The 21,979-nt window shown below is 40.2% G+C and overlaps 1 protein-coding gene across 1 annotated transcript in view; it reads left to right on the forward strand.

Moving 5' to 3' along the window:
• The window catches only part of PDE11A (phosphodiesterase 11A), a 423,445-nt gene that overhangs the window by 223,021 nt on the left and 178,445 nt on the right, over positions 1-21,979 (forward strand). The window contains exons 7-9 of the mRNA NM_001205422.1: positions 13,226-13,301; positions 17,997-18,064; positions 19,018-19,110. Coding sequence (NP_001192351.1) covers positions 13,226-13,301; positions 17,997-18,064; positions 19,018-19,110 — 237 coding nt within the window. The remainder of the gene's footprint in view (positions 1-13,225; positions 13,302-17,996; positions 18,065-19,017; positions 19,111-21,979) is intronic.

Consider the following 21,979-nt stretch of genomic DNA (forward strand, 5'->3'; position numbering starts at 1 on the left):
CTCCTCCTGCCCCCAATCCCTCCCAGCATCAGAGACAAACTCTAGCATAATAAAATGATGCTCTTTTATTATGAGGAACATTTTATATTAAACATGTAATAAAACCCATGCAATTAAATATATTCAGGCACATTTTGTATTAAACATAGTTTATGTCAAACAATGAAATGGTTAGTAATAAAAATGTATATATAACATAATTATTTCCCAACAGATATTAGAACAGCTACCGTGTTTTAAAAGATTGCTCCCAAGAAATAGTACGTCAGCTTCTGTTACTGTTTCGTGTTAATTATATAGGCGTGCATTGTGCTGATGTGCAGAATATATTAAGACAATGTAGATTCTGACTTGGAAGAAGTTTAATTCTAAGGTAGTATAGGGTATCATATAGATAAATTTACATGAATTCATAAAATGCCTCCACATGTGTGTGTGTGTGGTGTGTATTCAAAAAATTAGGAGATTAAATTACTAGGTTACCAAGCTAAAGTCTGAATAGTAGCAGGAGTGTTATGGTGACAGTGGCGATGAGATATGTGTTCCAGGCAAGGCTGAGAGCATGAGGAGTCTGGAACAGAGATGAGTTAATGTAGCTGGAGGGCTGGGTAGATGAAGCGGGAGGAGAAAGCAGGGGCCAGATCATCCAGAGGCTTTGAAAGACATGTTAAGAAGTTTGAGTATTTATCATGGGCAAGGGGGAATCAGTAGTTAAATTATCAATGAGGGAGAGGAAGGAGTTATACTTTAGAAAGATCCCACTGGCTGCAGAACAGAGACTAGATCAGTAATGATAACTGAACATGTAATTGGAAGTGAGATTTAGTCTTGGTTTCTGAGACTCCAAAGCCCAGCCTCTGAATCCTGCCCTGTGCTGTCTCCAGTGTCTGGGGTGGGGTGCAACAATGACGGGGAGGTTGGAATCCAGGTCAAATTGATAACTTCATTCAGATCTTTGCAAATCTCTTCCTGGGCTTCCCAGGTGGCACAGTGGTAAAGAATCCGCCTACCAATGCAGGAGCAGCAGATGTGGGTTCCATCCCTGCACTCCAGTCTTTTTGCCTGGGAAATCCCATGGACAGAGAAGCCTGACAGGCTACAGTCCATGGGGTCACAAAGTCGGACACGACTGAGCGACTGAACATGGCATGGGAAGTTTAAATTCCTGAAATTTGTGTTTCTGTAGCTGCCTAGAATTCTCTTCCCCCAGGTCACATCTACTACATATTTTCTATTTATTCTCCACATCTAGCTGAGATGCCTGTATCCTGGATACCCTTTCGTGAGCTCCTGTCTGGGTTGGGTGTCTCCGGTGTGCTCCCTTAGCTACCCCAATGCTAACCACCCTCTGGCTAGCTTCAGTTTCTGACACATTATTTCTGAGCTTTGAGATACCTTCCTTGGGAAAGTAGACAGTCCAGAACTTCTTTAGTTCTCCTCCTATACAGAGAAACACCACCAACCTTGGTTCTGTGACTAGCAGAGCAGAAATGATTTATAGGTGTCAATATATGTATTAACATTATGATTGGGTTAGGACTGATGTTATAAAGTTTTGCCTTTTGCTATGCTTCTTTCTGATGCTTCTTTCCTTCTTCATTTCAGAATGCTGAACAACAGATTTGTAAACACATAGTTTTATGAAGAAATGATCTCAGTATTCTATTATTAACATCAATAGTACTGAACAGACTGAAAAGCTCACTACAGAAAAAAAAATCATTAATTTCCCATTCATTGTTACAAAGTCAACATATTATATTAGATAGTTAAGAGATGATGGTCAATTCTTCCCCCAAATTATAGTGCCATATTTGGTATGGATTGCTATTATTCTGCTCTTAGCTTTGGACCAAAAGTCAAATTCTGGGGAAGCAAAAAGAGTCAACATATTTACACCATTTAAAAAGTTGGTTCATAAGGCATATGCAAAAGCATAATAAAACATGATCAAGCTTCCCAATAAAGCATGATAGAGTAAATGCCCACTACCCAATTTAAGAGAAAGAACTCAGTCATTACTTCTGAATCCTTGTGTTGATCTTCCTTAATTCAGTCTCCTTTATTTCCCACACAGAGATAAACCGTTATCCTAATTTGAATTTAACAATTTTTTGCTTTTATATATAGTTTCATTGGGGCTTCCCAGTGGCTTAGTGATAAAAATCTGCCTGCCAATGCAGGAGGCATGAGTTCGATCTCTGGGTCGGGAATATCTCCTGGACAGAGGAGCTTGGCAGGCTACAGTCCGTGGGGTTGCAAAAGAGTTGGACACGATTTAGCAACTAAACAACAATAGTTTCATCATGTAGGTTTGAATCCCTGCCAAATATATTACAGTTTTTACATGTTATTACATGTTTTGCACATCTCTGAACTTTATATGAATTGAGTTATGCTGTGTGTCTTCTTCTATGGCTTGCTTTTTCAAATTCAGTATAAATTCCTGAATCAAGAACACTTGTAATTTGTTCATTTGTTTTCAGTGCTGGCAAGTATTCCACTGTATGAATGTGTCACTTCATCCACTATAGTGTTGATGGACATTTGCATGATATTACATGCATAAGTACATTCTTGGTCATTCCTGTCCATACCTCCAAATATACATGTGCAAGAGCTCTTCTAGCATCTGTACCTAGGAGAGTGACCTGCTCAGTCACAGGCTACAAGTATCTTCACCTTTAACAGGAGAATAAAAAGTTCTTGCCCATTTTCCTTATGAAAAACAGCATATGTAGCAAAAAGCGAGTAGTATCTCAGGAAATACTTCTTGCTAATACAATGCAGTGAGCCTGACTATTCCATATCCTTATGTCTACAGGCAGACTCTTATCACATCTCTTCCTGATTGGTGATTTACAGTCAATTTACATTTTCCTCCACACTTACAGTCCATTCCAGTATAAGACAGCCTGCTTACTCATTTACAAAAAAGAACAATTTGGGCTCTTGAGCAGAAATGCAACAGTTAGTTCTATGGGATTGAACATAAAAATTTCATGCTCTGATCCAGTAGTTAGAGGCAATGATGTCTGAAGACAGTAAACTGTGGTAGGTTAAGCAGTGACCATGCTGTGAAATCACTGTCTTCCCTATGATAGAATAAAGCAAGTACCTAGACCACCATTATTTCTTGGCCTTCTCCCTAAAATGCTTTTGATCTGCCACACAACTAATACCAATTTTAAATGCAAATCTGGCAATATATCATGATTTCTACATGTTCTCTTTGAGAGGTGCTGAAATTTAAAATTTCCTTATGTTTCCTTTCTCATGCGGAGGAGGAAAATTGGAAAAGAATTAATCAATGCAGATAGAGGTGAAAGAGAGTATGAATTCTGCCTAAATAGATTTGTCCTACAAATGTATGTATGTTATGGTGTATGTATTATGTATCATACCAGGAAAAGAAAAGTATTTATCTGCTTAGGCTTCCTCCCTTTTCAAGAATATTTTGCTTCACTGATGGGTGTCAACTGCTTGTGTTAATGATAAATGAAACAGACTCTGGACTGAGCCACTGTGCTTTCCTCCAAGAGGCTAAGAGGCATGAACCTTTTCCTTTCAAAGCCTGATGTAAGATGGTATAGATCATAACATAAAGACCATCAATTCAGATAATTTCTTTCGTTAACATAGTATTTTCCTCAAGGTAAAAAATACCAAGGCAAAGTAGAATTGTTTCACCCTTTCACTAAAGGTAATTCTAGGATTATCTTAGAGGTAGAGGATACCTTTTAGAACTGTGCTGTCTTCTTGCAAAGGCTTGAGTCCTCTCTTCTTAAGTCTGGTCCATTGGTCCATAGTTTTTCCCAATAATTACAATAAGTCATTGTTTATCAATGGTAGAAAATAAGGAAATCATTTTTTAAATATAGGATTAATGGATTATCTCCAGTAGGTATCTCCATTGGAGAAAGCGTGTGCTTTTATATTCTCTACATTACTGACTTCCCCGAATAATTTGAAGCTGGTTAACAAAAATGATAATTTGCAGAGAAGTTTCCTTTTCAAAGCATTTCCTATTTTCTTCTTACCGATTTTCTCAACATAAGTCTATTCTGAGCACCGGTACCTATCCTACATTTCTCAGTGGCTCACTGGGTAATCCTGGCCATTTGAATTCTCTTCACTGAACATGAATAAGGACCCCAATCATTAGTAGTGAACTGGAATAGAGCTCCCCTAGTGGATTGGCCTTATTTCTGGGGTTTCATACCGTAGATACATCAACTTGCAGTTACTATAAATATTAGAGATTTCTTTGATTTACGAGTGAGGAAGCAGAGGCTCAGAGAGCTGAAGTGACTTGCCTAAGGCCACACAGCTTCCTTGAGACATGGCGCAGAACAGCCTGTGGACCTTCCGGAACCTAGTTCACTCCTCTCTCCCTGGTGGCCTCTCAGGGGGACCAGCTACTCAGGGGCTGCCTGGAAAACAGGGTCGCCACTCTGTCATTTCTCTCTCCACAGAGACGTGAACTCGTGGCCAGCAGACCAACCTTTTCGTCCCATCTGCCCCAGTCACCGGCTGGGTAGTCTCAGGCGTCCTACTTTTATACATATTGTGGCATATAAAATTCTATATAAATGTTTTATAAATCATGCTTGTGGTTATACTCCTATAATTATATAAATATTTAAATGTCAGGTGAAGATTTTAATCTGGTTGAGGATTAGGTTTTTGGTTCTGAGGGAGTGCTGGAGGCAGGTCCTTTCTCGAAATGAGAACACCTTTCCACACAACCAGAGACGAGCAGATCTTAATCGTGGACAAACCAACGTGAATGTCCTCTTCCTCCAGAGACACAGTGGGGAAGAAGAGGAAAGTCTCTAGCTAAAGAGAGGAATAAAGCATGATTGTTCGTTGGCAGTAAAGAAGAGATGGTGGCAATAATCTGATGACTTGTAGGTCTTCAAGAAAGTCAGGTCTTTACCTGCCTGGCCAGAGAAGAACAATAGCACATGTTAGCTACAAAGATGTACAAGGCTGGACACATGTTCTGTGGCCCCTGGGGGATGTTCACCATATCCTCCCACGTAGGGACCGGCCATATGTGACCCTGGCTCTTCACGAGAGTGGCCGGCCGGTTATCCAGGGGCCAGGCTACCTATGTACATTCTTGTTGTTTGGTTGCTAGGTCATGTCCGACTCTTTTGTGACCCCATGATCTGTAGCCTTCCAGGCTCCTCTGCCCATGGGAATCCCCAGGCAAGGATATTGGAGTGGGTTCCCATTTCCTTCTCCAGGAGATCCTTCCTACCCAGGGAACAAACCTGCATCTCCTGCATTGCAGGCTGATTCTTTACCACTGAGCAACCAGGGAAGCCCACCTATGCACATAAGAGATGATCAGATTTTGGGAGCTGGCTACTGTCCAGGTCAAGCAACCCACCAATCTTTAAAACATACAACAAAAATCCAGTGGCTAATCAGAATTTATTCCATCAAGGTTTGCCTTAGCTGTACTGTTGAAGTAGAAACTGTATTTCTACCTTCTTTGCCTTCTCCGTGTGTGTGCTAAGTTGCTTTTGTCGCGTCTGACTCTTTGCAACCCCACGGACTGTAGCCTGCCAGGCTCCTCTGTCCATGGCATTCTCCAGGCAAGAATACTGGAGTGGGTTGCTATGCCCTCCTCCAGGGCATCTTCCCAACCCAGGGATCGAACCCAGGTCTCCTGCTTGGCAAGTGGATTCTTTACCACTAGTGCCACTTGGGAAGCCCTCTTTGTCCTCACTATTTTGAAATCTCAGCTGTGAAAGTATCAGTCCTCTTTTTGATAGAATCTACAAAGGGATGTCATTAATGTGATGTAAACCTCCTACCAGGTGCTGTCAGGCACTTGCTGTGAGGACTGTGGGGCACGTAATCATCGTTGTCCACCTGCTGTGTGTTCTCTTTGTGATTGTTTTAAATATTTAATGGAGTTCCCTCCTTGTGGTGAACAGAGTGGCTTAGCCAGCGAGGCACAGTGATTACTTGCCTTCTGCCTGCCTGAGTTGACTCCTGAGTGGTGCCTGCTGGGCTTGATAGCGTGCTTGGTTTTAAGGCCAAACTCTTTGATTTATGTGTGGAAAATGATGACAGAATGGTTATATAAGACAGTTACCAAGCCAGAATCAAATTTCTGGCGTTTAAATTCCATAGTCTTATGAAGATTACTGTATGTTTGTTCTATTACAAGGTTCTGCGATTCTCAAAAAGAAAAACAGAAAAAACCTATTAAGTATAACTGATTATATTTACTTATAGTGACTCAAGAAACACTCATTTTCATGGGTTATTATGCTAGTGGATTTTGTAGACTAATCAGTCATTTGCTCCACGGTGGGGCTATTCATGCTTGGCTTCTAAAGACATTGACAGGAATATCATGTATGTTAATTTTCTTTCGCTGTGTAGCAAATCACTACAAATGTAGAAGCTTAAGGCAAACATCTGTTTATTATCTCACAGTTTCTGGCATGGCATCGTTGGTTTCTCTGCTAGGGTCTCACGGGGTGGAAAGCAGGAGCTGGCCAGGTGGCATTCTCACTTGGTCTTGGCATTCTTTTCAAAGCCTGTTTAGGTTGTTGGCAGAATTGGGTTCCTTACAGTTGCAGACTGAGGTTCCCATTTTCTTACTGACTGCTGACCGAAAGTCTCTCATAGCTCCCTGAGCTTGCCCTCAGGTACAAGCTACATGGCCCTCTCACAACGTGGCAGCTTACTTCTTCAAAGCCAAGAGGAGGAACTCCATTTGGCTCTCACAGAGGCTCACATAATGTCAGGAGTGACTGTGTACTCACAGAGATGGCTGTGCCATCTCCTTCGCCTTATAACATGACCTAATCTGGGAAGTGACAGTCCTGTCATATTCTCAGGTCCTGCCCACCCATACTTGAGGAATGGGGATTATACCAGATCTGTACAAAATGGAGAGTGGGCACGTGTGAATCTTAGCAGCCGTCTTTAGAATCCTGCCTACCACAGCATAATAAAGACTAAACTTGAGGCTATACAAAGTATCCCGTGAAATAATCTGTATGTCCTGATATGGAAAAATGTCCACAAGAATAAAAGCAAATAAAGAGAAGTAAGTTTAGAATAATGTTTAAAAGTATATATAGAATAATATATGTGGGCATATTTTTCTAAAAGACACCTCAAACCTAACATGTCCAAAACAGAACTCACACTCTCTTTTCTGCTAAGCTTGCTTTTCTGTTTCCCTATCTTTATTAAGGCAACTCAGTCCTTCCTGGTGCTTATGCCAAAAATGTTATAGTCATGATTCTCCTATGTTGCACATCTAACTCATTAGGAAGTGCAACTGGCTGTACCTGTAAAATTTATCCAAAGTCTGACCACTTCTCAACACTCAGCTGCTACCACCCAGATCCAGGCCACTATCATCTCTGGACTATTTCATGGGTATAACTTCATAATCTACTGCTTGGCTTCCACTCTTTCCCTCCACACCCTGTTCTTAATACATTAGCCAGAGGTTTAAAGTTTTTAAGTATGTTGTATCACAACTCTGCTCACAAACTCTTCATGGTCTCATTTCACTACAGTAAAATCCAAATTCACAATTCTTTCAGAGCCTTACAATGCCTTACACAACATGTTGCTTCATTATCTATCCCCAGACCTCATTCACACTTCTCCAGCCACACGGGTCTCCTTGTTATTCCTAGAACATGCCACTCACACGGTTACCTCAGGGCTTTTGGACTGACTACTCCTCTGCTGAAATACTCTTCCTTCAATATCTGCATGGATCACATCCGTAGTTTTTATGGTCATTATTCAAATACTATCTGTTAGTAAGGTCTGGTACCCTTGTCTTTCTAATCCCTTTTATCCTGCTCTACTTTTTCCCCATAATTTTAATACCTTCTCCATATAATTTATTTATATGTTTTTTGTATTCTTTATCATCTGTCGTCTCTCACTAGAATGTGAGCTCAGTGAAGGTAAGAATTTTGCTGGTTTTACTCACTGATGTATCCCTAAAAACTAATAGGCATTATTGTTGAATATTGTTCAGTATTGTTGAACATATTATCTGTTATTTATTAATAATTATGTATTATTGAATATGTTATAAATAGATATGTAACATATTAGATATTTTCAGGAAAAGATCCAGAAGAACTTATCCCAAATGGTTAATAGTTGCCATTTCTAGAGATGGCAAGATTATAGCTTTTGATTTTAACTTAACAATTTCACAAATGTATATATTATATTTATAATCATGCCAAATTATAAAGATGTTTAAAAGTGTTAGGCCTTTTATATCTTTTGTGAAATTATATTTTATCAGGCTATTATGAACTTTCTAAAAACTATAAACTGCCACTCAAAGCTAGAATTTAGATAATGCAAGATCTAAGTACACTAACTTGCCTTGCTGTATCTTTGAGGCATTCAGATGGATTATTTTCTATTGCCCTTGCCAGCACAGAGTTTGGTTGGATTTTATTCTAGGATCCTTGTCTGAGGCTCTCCCAGCAGCATGCATATAAACCACTTGCAGATGACCTGCCCTTGTATCAGGTGGCTTCTTGAGGCACATTCTCTGTTTATAAATGCCTTCACCATGAAACATTTATTCTGGCCTTGCCTTTAGAAGGCTTTGTGCTTGTGAACTCAACTCCCAATAATTAGTTGCACTGTAGCGCATCATCTGTGCAGCTTTCTGCCCTTTTTTTTTCATACTAGATCAAAAGAACACCTTAAAACAAGTACACTAATGCGCAGCCACCTATTATTTAGTCAATATAAGGTATACTACTCTGTTGCTTAATTCAATATTTCCCTCCATTTGTATAGTTATGGGTAAAGAGTTTTCCGAGCCATTTCATCAAGAATTTGTTTTCTGCCTGCAACAAAAATGAACAATCGGACCCAACATTTAAACAAGAAAAGCGTTCAGCAAGGGGAATGTCAGAAAGTAGCTAAGAAGTAGGGCAAGTAGGGCACAGATGGTTTGGTGGTCTGTGTGTTACAGATTCAGGAGTGGTGGAAAATCCGTCAGCACCCAACTCTCCTCTGCCGTGGGGAACTGATCCCCAGAGTTACACAGTTAAATCTGAGGTGTCAGGATATTGAGTCTGACACCCTTCAGTCTCATGCAGTTCTTCCCTGTAAAGTTCTTTCTTTCTTTTTTTTTTTTTATTTAAGCCTGTTATAGAGAAGTCAATAGTTCTTCCCCTTGCCATGTAGCACTTAAGGATAATGGGGCTTCAGGCTCTGAAATCCTTTGACTTAGAGCATTAAAGCTCCTTTCATCTGCCAGATCTTCACAGCGAAGCACTGCTGCAATCTGGGATGCTGAGTGCTAGCCCGGCAGGACAGCTCCTTTTTCATCCTTTATAACGCCTTCTGGTCTATCAGTTATGCTTCTGTTACAAAAGGAAATGTGCAAAAATGGAACCATTAAGAGACAGGGCTCTGTGAATCTGCCAAGGTGTATTTGCTCCCGGTAATCTCTCAGTCGCTGAAACTCAAGTGTAAACCAGTTCGAGAGACTTTCCAGAGAGTAGGGTTTGGTAGGGAAGACTGGACAATGGATACTGGATTTCCAGATGACCAGGAGGGCAAGCAGAGTCAGCAGGGTTACTGAGACTTGAATGGGGAAGCTGTAAGTATGGGGTCCCATAGTTCTAAGTCAAACAGACTTTGCTGCTTCAGTGGTGGATATGATGCCTCTGCTTTAAGCCCAAAGGTTGGTTATTTTTGAGGAGTTCGTTTGTCAGGAATTTAAGGAATCATTTTTTGGCAGTGTTCTAGAAGCCTACGTGCAGATGAGGTTGGCATAAAGAAATGTCCCTTTGTTTCAGAGAAGTCAGGGGACTGACTCAGAACATCTCCCTCACTTGTCCTAGAGCCAGAATTTCCCACTGGTAGATTGGTGTTTGAGGGGCAAAACATTACCTTAGATTACTATTGAAGTTGCACATATCGTTCTAGGGAAGGAAAACACATTGCACAGTAATGAATAATATTATGTTATCACCAATTCTTTTAACATTGCCTCTGAGTGCCTTTGAGAGTCTGGAAAATATGACAGTATATTTTGATGGCTCCATGAGGTAAACAGTCTTAAATTATATCCATTAACTGGAAAGACCCAGTGAGGACAGAGACTAAGCAAAATTTTTAGTATATACATCTTTAATTGGAAAGAACTAGGCACCCCTAGATAATATATTTATTTTAATGCTAGCCTCCTGGAAAGGCTACTTAGTCTCACATGGCCTAACATTTGAGATTCTAATGGTGTAAATTTTAATCTAAGAATAATGTAGCAGGGAACCTGTGGAACAATGGAGCAAATATTTCTGGAAAGGTGTTTTCTTACAATACTAGTAATATTGACTAGTAATATTGTTTTGATGACAAAACATCTTACACAGTCTGAAGCCCTTTCACACACATATTCTCATACAAAGACCTGGAAAATAAGAAAAACCAGAAAGAAGAAATGATGAGAAGGTGCTCTAATGCCAACATCTGGAGATAACCAGCGTTAATAGTTTGGTGTGCAAGAGATAAACATTGATGACAAAGTTGAGGCATGAAGAGTTTGGGGGACTTGGTTGGGACTGAGGGGCCAACAGATATTTTTGAGCTCATTGACTGATGGGATCTGCAGACTTGGGTTACCTGGTGCACAGAGATGATTCCTTCATACTTTCTTCTTCCTCCTTACCCTGTTTGGCATTCATTTTTCAAGGTCTTGTGCTTCTACGATGGGCTTCACCTCCCATCTCCTTCTCTTTCAATCCCTACAGAGGGATCACCAGGCACTCCCAGGCCTTGCTATCTCATGTAGTCATAACAGTTCAGTTCAGTTCAGCCGCTCAGTCGTGTCCAACTCTTTGTGACCCCATGGACTGCATGCAGCATGCCAGGGTTCCCTGTCCATCACCAACTCCAGGAGCTGTAGTCATATAACCTAAATTAGCTTAACTTTCCAGAAACAATGGCCGTAGCCACAAACAGATAACCAGAGAATTGCTTTAATGATCTTAAAATCAGAAAATTCACTCTCACCACACTCTGTCATCCTTTTCTATTCCTCTCTCCCATCTTGTTGGGCTCATCAGCAAGCAAATCATCACCTCCCCCTCTTCCCTGTTCTCATCGCCAGTCAGTGCTGCCCCACTTCTCTCCTTCAGCCACAGTGGGAACGACTTAGAAACATTCTCAACGTTCTCAGTCACCTCTCCCCACTCCTGGGCTCAGCCCACGCAGGACTCTAGCTCTGCTCACTCACTGTGGCCTTCCTCTCCTCCAGAACTAACCACTTAACTTCTGTTCCTGATCCCATTCCTTCTTTCCTTGACTGTCTTTGCATTCAGCTATCTCCAACCAGTCCATCCTAAAGGAGACCAGTCCTGGGTGTTCATTGGAAGGACTGATGCTGAGGCTGAAACTCCAATACTTTGGCCACCTCATGCGAAGAGTTGACTCATTGGAAAAGACCCTGATGCTGGGAGGGATTGGGGGCAGGAGGAAAAGGAGACAACAGAGGATGAGATGGCTGGATGGCATCACTGACTCAATGGACATGAGTCTGAGTGAACTCTGGGAGTTGGTGATGGACAGGGAGGCCTGGTGTGCTGTGATTCATGGGGTCGCAAAGAGTCGGACACGACTGAGCGACTGAACTGAACTGAACTGATCCTGTGTTACTAAAGCCAGTAGCCCATTTTCAGCACTTATCCTATTTGACTGTTACGCACCATTGGACACCATTGTTCCCCTTTAGCTCTGTTTAGAAAATAACCTTTTCTCTTGATTACAGGTAATTCATTATCTAAAATTTAGAATATAGAAGCAGTAGTTAAAAAAACCTCCCATAGGCAGAGTTCTTTCACGGCATATACATACATCAAATCATCATGTTGTACGCTTTAAATAAGTTACAGTTTTGTCAATTATACCTCAATAGAGCTGGAAGGAAAAAGGATCAGTGATTGCCAGAGGGATGGGTAGATGAGTAGGTGGCATACAGAGGACTTTTAGGGCAGTGAAGCTACACTGTATGAAGCTATAATGGTAGATATGTGCCATCATAAAGTTGTTAAGACCCATAGAATGTACAGCATTGATCGTGAACGCTAACGTAAGCCATGGAATTTGAATAATAATGATGCATCAGTGTGGGTCCACCCGTTGCACAAATGCACCACTCTGGTGGGGGACGTTGGTAGTGAGGGCTGTCACTTTGTGTATGCGTGGTGGTGGGGGATATTTGGGAACTCTGTATTTGGCCTCATTAGTTATGAACCTATTTGTTTTTTTAAAAAAAAAACATTTAAGTCTATTTTAAAAGCAAAGAAACAAACACTTCCATGGACAAACAATTCAAGGGGAGCTATTATGCTTATAATTTTACCAGGATTTTCCAATGTGCATACTATATATTTATACACCCACAGGCAGTAAGACTAGTGAAAGTGAAAATGAAGTTGCTCAGTCATGTCCAACTCTATGCAACCCCATGGACTGTGGCCCACCAGGCTCCTCTGCCCATGGGATTCTCCAGGCAAGGATACTGGAGTGGCTTGCCATTTCCTTCTCCAGGGGATCTTCCCTACCCAGGGATCGAACCCAGGTCTCCTGTGGCAGACACTTTAACCTCTGAGCCACCAGGGAAGCCCAAGAAAGTAAAGTCGCTCAGTCATGTCCAACTCTTTGTGATCGCATGGACTGTAGTCTACCAGGCTTCTCTGTCCATGGGATTTTTCAGACAAGAGTATTGGAGTGGGTTGCCATTTCCTTCTCCAGGGGATCTTCCTGACCCAGGGATCGAACCAGGGTTTCCTGCATTGCAGGCGGATTCTTTACCAACTGAGCTATCAGGGAAGCCCTAACTAGTAGCACTTAATATATTAAAATTTTCCCTGTTTATAAATATTCTTCTACAGCATGATTTTGATTAGATGGACAATATTCCACTGTGCTGTGATTTACTTAACCAGCTTCCTCCAGTGTAATGTTCAGGTTATTTCTGGTACACCATTAGTATAAATAATGCTATGGCTTGGTTTCTTTGGGATGTACATTGTGATGTTTTAACTGAAAAGAGACAGGCAAGTATATGCATTAAAATTATGTCTTTTTAAAAGTTACTTTTAAACACCTGTTATGAAGGGTGGTAAGCCATATATCAGAAATGGGTAGATGATATTTAATTTTAATTAATTGCTTTCTTATGTCCTAGGCTGACCAGATATCTGGTTTTCACATAAGATCAGTTCTCTGCGTACCTATTTGGAATAGCAACCACCAAATAATTGGTAAGACATTACCTAAATTATCAGACTTCTTATATTAAAACAAAAATGCAATTTACTTTAAAGTATATCTATCTGCTTTTTAAATGTACCTCCTTTTCACGTCCAGGACTCATCAACTTATGTTCATACTCTTGTGTAATCTCACAAGTGAAGACTCCTGATAAATCAACATTAAGCAGGACAATGCACAAATATTTATTCCTTTAAATAAGAACCAATGATTTTGAAGTTGATGGGGATTTCAGAAAGCAACTAACTGAACTCTTTTATCTTACTCTGTGGAAATTGAGGCCCAAAGAGAGAGAAAAGATTTGAATAAGGTCACAAAGTGAGTTCTTAGCAGAGTCCCAAATAGAACTCAGGTCTCTTAATCCTAGTACATACATATGTTTACATCTATGCTTTCACACATGGGATAAATGCAAAGACTGAAATGTGTCTTTCTGCCTCGGTGGTTCCAAAACAGGTTACACTTTCCCCTGAATGTGGCAATTGTGGGCCAGAGCTGTTTCCAATTTTTCTCTCCCTCCCTGCTCCTTTCCTTTCCCTCAAACATTCATTCAGGAAAATCTCAAACCTAAAGTTAAGCAAGAAGGGGTCAGTAGTTAAAGTCAAGAAGTGGGGAGACAGTAGTTGTTCAAACATAGTGAAAATATATCTTTCTTCTAACAGACATAAGGTAACTAATACATTTGGAAACTAATATAAATTTGTCTCTTTGTTTCACTCTAAGGCTGCCTCTTAAATTCTAAGATAGTGGACTTACCAAAGGATTTAATTTTCTATAAATATTAACACTTGAATTCCAAGAGAATTTTTTCATCAGTTTTCTTAATTTGCAGAAAATATTAGCATTTTTGAACATAAAGAAGATTCTAAGATTTGAGAAATTGAATCTCTAGTACAAAGCCTTAAATTACATCATGTGTCAAGTTTTAAATATGTTTGTTTGCTTGTTTGTTTTGGCTGTGCTGGAGCATGCTGGATCTCAGTTCCCGTATGAGGGAACCCCTTCCTCTGCAGTGGAAGCATGGAATCCTAACCACTGGACCACCTTGGGAAGTCCCAAAATATATTTAAGTTTAATGAGAAGAGAAAGTCCATGAGAAACAGGCTGCATTATCTGTACATGTCCAATGGCAATCTCACATGCAGTCTTATATTTCATTCCTAAGTGTAAACATCTATTTTCTTTCACAACTAAGATTGTAGTTTGCCTGTAACACACTAAAAGCTTTGTATTTTATTTTACATGTCTTCTACCATATGATGACATAGCTCCCTAATGAGAAGTTAGATGTTTTTAAAAAATAAAAGCCTTTAGAATATCAGTTCAGTTCAGTTCAGTCGCTCAGTCATGTCCGACTCTTTTGACCCCATGAACCGCAGCACGCCAGGCCTCCCTGTCCATCACCAACTCCCAGAGTCCACCCAAACCCATGTCCATTGAGTTGGTGATGCCATCCAACCATCTCATCCTCTGTCATCCCCTCCTGCTCCTGCCCTCAATCCTTCCCAGCATCAGGGCCTTTTCAAATGAGTCAGCTCTTCTCATCAGGTGGACAAAGTATTGGAGTTTCAGCTTCAACATCAGTCCTTCCAGTGAACAGCCAGGACTGATCTCCTTTACGATGGACTGGTTGGATCTCCTTGCAGTCCAAGGGACTCTCAAGAGTCTTCTCCAACACCACAGTTCAAAAGCACCAATTCTTCAGTGCTCAGCTTTCTTTATAGTCCAACTCTCACATCCATACATGACCACTGGAAAAACCATAGCCTTAACAAGACGGACCTTTGTTGACAAAATAATGTCTCTACTTTTTAATATGTTGTCTAGGTTGGTACTAACTTTCCTTCCAAGGAGTAAGTGTCTTTTAATTTCATGGCTGCAATCACCATCTGCAGTGATTTTGGAGCCCAGAAAAATAAAATCAGCCACTGTTTCCACTGTTTCCCCATATATTTGCCATGAAGTGATGGGACCACATGCCATGGTCTTAGTTTTCTGAATGTTGAGCTTTAAGCCAACTTTTTCACTCTCCTCTTTCAACTTCATCAAGAGACTCTTTAGTTCTTCTTCACTTTCTGCCATAAGGGTGATATCATCTGCATATCTGAGATTATTGATATTTTTCCTGGCAATCCTGATTCCAGCTTGTGCTTCCTCCAGCCCAGTGTTTCTCACTCTGCATATAAGTTAAATAAGCAGGGTGACGATATACAGCCTCGACATACTCCTTTTCCTATTTGGAATCAGTGTGTTGTTCCATGTCCAGTTCTAACTGTTGCTTCCTGACCTGCATACAGATTTCTCAAGAGGCAGGTCAGGTGCTCTGGTATTTCCATCTCTTGAAGGATTTTCCACAGTTTGTGGTGACCCACACAGTCAAAGGCTTTGGCATAGTCAATAAAGCAGAAATAGATGTTTTTCTGGAACTTTCTTGCTTTTTCGATGATCCAGAGGATGTTGGCAATTTGATCTCTGGTTCCTCTGACTTTTCTAAAACCAGCTTGAACGTCTGGAAGTTCACGGTTCATGTATTGCTGAAGCCTGGCTTGGAGAATTTTGAGCATTACTTTATTAGCATGTGAGATGAGTGCAATTGTGCAGTAGTTTGAGCATTCTTTGGCATTGCCCTTCTTTGGGATTGGAATGAAAACTGACCTTTGCCAGTCCTGTGGCCACTGCTGAGTTTTCCAAATTTGCTGGCATATTGAGTGTAGCACTTTCACAGCATCATCTTTCAGGATTTGAAATAGCTCAACTAGAATTCCATCACCTCCACTAGCTTTGTTCATAGTGATGCTTTCTAAGGCCCATTTGACTTCACGTTCCAGGATGTCTGACTCTAGGTGAGTGATCACACCATCGTGATTATCTGGGTCATGAAGATCTTTTTTGTACAGTTCTTCTGTGTATTCTTGCCACCTCTTCTTAATATCTTCTGCTTCTGTTACATCCCTACCATTTCTGTCCTTTATTGAGCCCATCTTTGCATGAAATATTCCCTTGGTATCTCTAATTTTCTTGAAGAGATCTCTAGTGTTTCCCATTCTATTGTTTTCCTCTATTTCTTTGCATTGATCACTGAGGAAGGCTTTCTTAACTCTTCTTGCTATTTTTTGGAATTCTGCATTCGGATAGGTATGTCTTTTCTTTTCTCCTTTGCTTTTCGCTTCTCTTCTTTTCACAGCTATTTGTAAGGCCTCCTCAGACAGCCATTTTGCTTTTTTTGATTTCTTTTTCTTGGGGGTGGTCTTGATCCCTGTCTCCTGTACGGTGTCACGAACCTCTGTCCATAGTTCATCAGGCAGTCTGTCTGTCAGATCTAATCCCTTAAATCTATTTCTCACTTCCACTGTTTGATTTAGGTCATACCTGAATGGTCTAGTTGTTTTCTCCACTTTCTTCAATTTCAGTCTGAATTTGGCAATAAGGAGTTCATGATCTGAGCCACAGTTAGCTCCCGGTCTTATTTTTGCTGACTGTATAGAGCTTCTCCATCTGCAAAGAATATAATCAATCTGATTTCAGTGTTGACCATCTGGTGATGTCCATGTGTAGAGTGTTCTTTTGTGTTGTATATTTAGCATATGTAGGGACACAAGGGAATGTTTTCAAGATTGTTGAATTTTTCTAGTTAAACTTGTGTGCTTTGATAGTGCCATGATCCCTGGGTCATGCCCAAAACATGTAGTATAATGCTGGACATGAACTTTGGAAAGAAGACCCACATAAGTTAAATTTTGTAAAACTAGTTTAGCCCCATTGGTAGCAGGCAACAAAACTAGCCTTCCTTTGAAGGTTAACTGTATCATAATTCTTAACATTTCTTGAATGTTCTCTCCATGTGGACCAATATGCTTTACAAACATTATTCAAATGTTATCTTGTTTAATCTTTATAACCCACTGGGATAGTTAACATTTTATCCTCATTTTACAAATGAACAAATTCAGTGTTAAGTAATGTACTCACAGTAACACTACTAACAATGGAATTGAAATTCAAACCAAGGATGTTTAACTCCAGAGCCTATGTTCTTAATCACTATGCCATGCTGCCTCATTTAAGCACTAAGCTTCAGAGAATTGAAAACATTTTAATTATATATAAATATTTTTAATTTGTTCAATTTAATTTATATAATTATATATGGCTTCCCAGGAGGTACAGTGGTGAAGAATCTTCCTGCCAATGCAGGAGGTGCAAGAGATGTTGCTTTGATTCCTGGGTCAGGAAGGTCTCTTGGAGAAGGAAATGGCAGCTCACTCCAGTATTCTTGCTTGGAAAATTCCACAGACAAAGGAGTCTGGCAGGCTGCAGTCCATGGGGTCACAAAGAGTCAGACACAACTGAGCACACACACACACATACGTGTATATATATTTATATATGTATGTAACTGTATATACATGTGCACCATGATATATCAATTATTGTCCACAGTCATCTTGAAAACCATTTTTGGGGAATCTGGTTAATACCTGAGACCTGGTCTGGATATCAGAGCTGGAAAATGGGCTGCATCCCTGTACACCTCACATCTGCTCTCACACAGGCAGCAGGTGTCAGAGCAACCTGGGATTAAGCTGAGTGTCTGCACTTAAAGGAGGCTAGAGTCATTTTACTTGTGCTGTAGGAACAGGATATCCAGTTCAAAAATGACCACATCTCCCAATCTCTTCTCACAGGAGTGGCTCAAGTGTTAAATAGACTCGATGGGAAACCTTTCGATGATGCCGATCAACGACTTTTCGAGGTAAGAAAATAAATGTCTGAACCACGGGTTATAGCTGAGTCAGTAGTAGTCTCCTGGTTACAGCTTGCTCACATTAGGAAGGATAAATAATTATTAATTGACAACTTTTAATCATTATACTTTGACAGCATGATGAAATTTAAAGGAAGATTTAAAGAATGTATCAGTGTTTAGGTAAGATTTGATTCTGTTTTTCATGAATCAGGTTTTTTTTTTTTTAATCCTAATTGATTGTTTTTTATGGGACTGAATTGCCTTCTTCTCTCTGAAGTGTAAATCGTCTTATCTTTTTCTTGTTCGTGTGTGTTCAGCCTTGAGGCCTCTAGCCAGCTCTGCCAGGGGCACTGCCATCCCCTCTCTTCTGTCTCCAACCTTCCATGTATTTACTCCTGTCTGCCCTCAGCTGGAGAGGTTAGCCTTGAACAGGCTTCCTAGTAGACTTTGCACCAGTAGCCAACATGAAAACCCCATGATTATTTTTCTCTAGCTGAGAGTACGTCGGAGCTTCTTTACTAACTGGCTCAAAATCTGAATCCTGTGTCCCCTTAACATTTACCTTATGGATACAATCACTTGGTTTCTTTACCAAACTCTTTTATACCCTAGCTTTTGAAAGAGATTGCTTTTGGTTAAATGGAATAAAATGACTAAAATCAGTTCACAACCTAAATAAAGTAAGAACACATTTAAATGGACTATATGTTTCTAAATGTATAAAGTTATTTCTTCACAATAACATTAAATTATTAATTTTTCTCTTGTGCAGTGTGAGCGATAAAGCTGTTACATGACAATAGTAATTAAGAATTTTAATGTACATATTTCCCTAAGGCCTACCTCTGTGTACAATAAAATTACATTTTCAGGCCCATTCCTGATGCCTGTCTGCTTTTATATTAGATTATGCCAATGAGTTATTGCAATTTTTAATTAGTGAACTCTCTCTTTCCTAGGCTTTTGTCATCTTTTGTGGCCTTGGCATCAACAATACAATTATGTACGATCAAGTGAAGAAGTCATGGGCCAAGCAGTCCGTGGCTCTTGATGTAAGTGCAATATATTTATGTCAGAACTTATGCTAAAAGCTCTAATCTTTGAGGGGGAAAAAGTCCTTGTTATGGAGTTTAGCTTTTCAAGTTTTAATTATTTATTTATGGGGTCAAATTTTAGTGTCAAGGATTTGAATTTGATGAAAGCTATAGACCCTCTCTAGAAAAATATACATGTGCACGTAGTTTTACATATACTTTCAAGGATTATAATTCAGGGATAATCACAGATCCCCTGAAGCCCAGCCATATATGTTGTATAATGCATGAGTGCTCAGTTGTGTCTGACTCTCGGTGACCCCATAGACTGTAGCTCGCCAGGCTCCTCTGTCCGAGGAATTTTCCAGGTAAGAATACTGCAGTTCATTGCCATTTCCTACTTTTTACCTACTCTTTACCATTGCACCACCTGTGTATGGTTATTATAAGTACAGATTTAAAATTTTAGGTTTGTTAAAAGGGATGATCCAAAATTAATTTGTCAGGATTTAAAATATATTATGAATGTATTTTGAATATATATAGATAATCTGGGAATTCACAACTTTTATTACTGTAAAAAAACTCCACTGTGATAATGTGTGATGCGGATGGGGGAAACTGATCTTGTCACCTTGCAAGCCCCCCACCCTTCCCCACCACAGACACGAGCATCCCGCTGAGAACTCGGCCCTGTTTCCCGGGCCTGTATTCCATCTCGCCTCAGACCCACCAAGTTCTAAAAGTATAGCTCTAGTCTCCCCTGAATCCCAGCTTGTTTAGACCCAATACCTATTTTTTTCCAACTTCTGTTAGCAAAGATTTTATTTATATCTATAAAATAAGTTTGGCTTCTCTGGTGGCTCATATAGTAAAGAATATGCTTGCAATGTAGGAGACCCAGATTCAATCTCTAGGTTGGGCAGATCCCCTGGAAAAGGAAATGGCCACCCACTCCAAAATTCTTTCCTGGAGAATTCCATGAACAGAGGAGACTGGTGGGCTACAATCCTGGGGTCGCAAGAGTCAGACATGACTGAGCGACTCACCCACATGAGATAAGTAGAGCAGATAAAATGTCAATGTCCAGTAATATTATACGGTACAGTATGATATAGGACATGTACAATCTTCAAAATACTCCGTGTATCAAGTGAGACATTGTTAGGAAGAGAAAACCGAGGAAGAAGGTAAATAGGCGAGTGAGTGATACCTGCAGAATTCTGGTTTAAGGTTTAGAAGACTTAAAATTAACAGCCAACCGTCTATGTGGGGCTTCCCTAGTATCTCAGCTGGTAAAGCAGGAGACCCCCAGGTCAATACCTGGGTCAGGAAGATCCCCTGGAGAAGCGATAGGCTACCCACTCCAGTATTCTTGCCTAGAGAATCCCCATGGACAGAGGAGCCTGGCAGGCTGCAGTCCATGGGGTCGCAAAGAGTCGAACACTAAGCTTAGCATAACCATCTATATACTTTCCCTTCCTAACCAGACCATGACGTCTGGAAGCAACAAGGATCTGTGTCTTTTTTTTTTTTTTTTTTGCAACCATATTCCCAGAGTCTAGCAGGGTACTTTGGTATTTATTGAATGGTTTTGGATGAATAGATGAAGGGGAAAAAGAAGGAGGGAGGAAAGAATGGAAGGAAGGGATTTTTTGCTCTCCCTCTGAGATAGTCCTGCTTTGTTTATATGTAACATCTCTCCAGTAAGCAATAAACACAAATATCTACAGGTTGAGTTAATATACAGGTGAGCTTTAAACATGCAGCCAGCGAATAAGAATCACTAGTAGAACATTAAGGTCTGTGTGCAGACCTGTTTTTAAATGCTGGCTCTGTCACCTGCCCCAATGGTGAGAATTAAATGAGATGATACATGTGAAGATTTTAGGATGTGGTCAATAAATTATGGCAATAACAACAGTCACTTTATTACTTATAATTATGTTTTTATTACTGAGAAATTATCATGAATTGGAAGAAAGAGCAAAAGACAGGAATTTGGAACAGCAAATGTTGAGTCATGCCTCCTTCACTCTCATTGAATTCAGATCTCTAGAGAGTTACTTCATCCATTGTTTCAGAATTTCTGAAACGATAAAAAGAACTCACTATAAATTAGCCCCACTTAAACCCTACTTCATATTGCTATGATAGAATTCTCTCTCTCTCACACACACACAGAACCTCTCATGCTCTCACTCCTTGCCAACCTCCTAGTGGCTACTGAAGAGGGCTCAGATAACTGGATTGAAGCATGAATGGCCATTTACCAATGAAAGTCAGCATTCTCACTGGTTCCACTGCTTTTTAAAAAATTGAGATCTAGTTGATATATAATGCTGTGTTAGTTTCTGGTATACAGCAAAATGATTCAGTTATTTAGATCATCTTTTTCAGATTCTTTTCCATTATAGGCTATCGTAACTTGTTGAATATAGTTCCTTGCGCCATGCAGTAGGGCCTTGTTCTTTATCTATGTGATATATATGGTGCTGTGTCTCTATTCCCCCCCCCAGCCTTTCCCCTTTGGTAGTCCTAAGTTTGTTTTCTATATCTGTGAGTCTATTTCTGTTTTGTAAATAAGTTCATTTGTATCATTTTTAAATGATTCCACATAAAAGTGATGTAATATTGTTAGAACAGGCAAGTTGCTAGATATGAACAGAGAAAGGGGGGCGTGGGCCAAATGGAAGGAAGCCATACATCTTGTGAACAACAGGGATCTGTGGGCAGACAAAGAAAAACAGGAACATCCAGACTGACAGGAAACCGCACATTTTGGGGTGACAAAGGTCCTGGAGGAAAAAGATCTATCTGACTTACTTCGTTTTCACTGGTACCACTTAATTATCTACCTACCCGACCTAGGGAACCCCACAATTCC

Source organism: Bos taurus, chromosome 2 (assembly GCF_002263795.3).
Source record: "Bos taurus isolate L1 Dominette 01449 registration number 42190680 breed Hereford chromosome 2, ARS-UCD2.0, whole genome shotgun sequence".
In the NCBI taxonomy this organism is placed as follows: Eukaryota; Metazoa; Chordata; class Mammalia; order Artiodactyla; family Bovidae; genus Bos; species Bos taurus.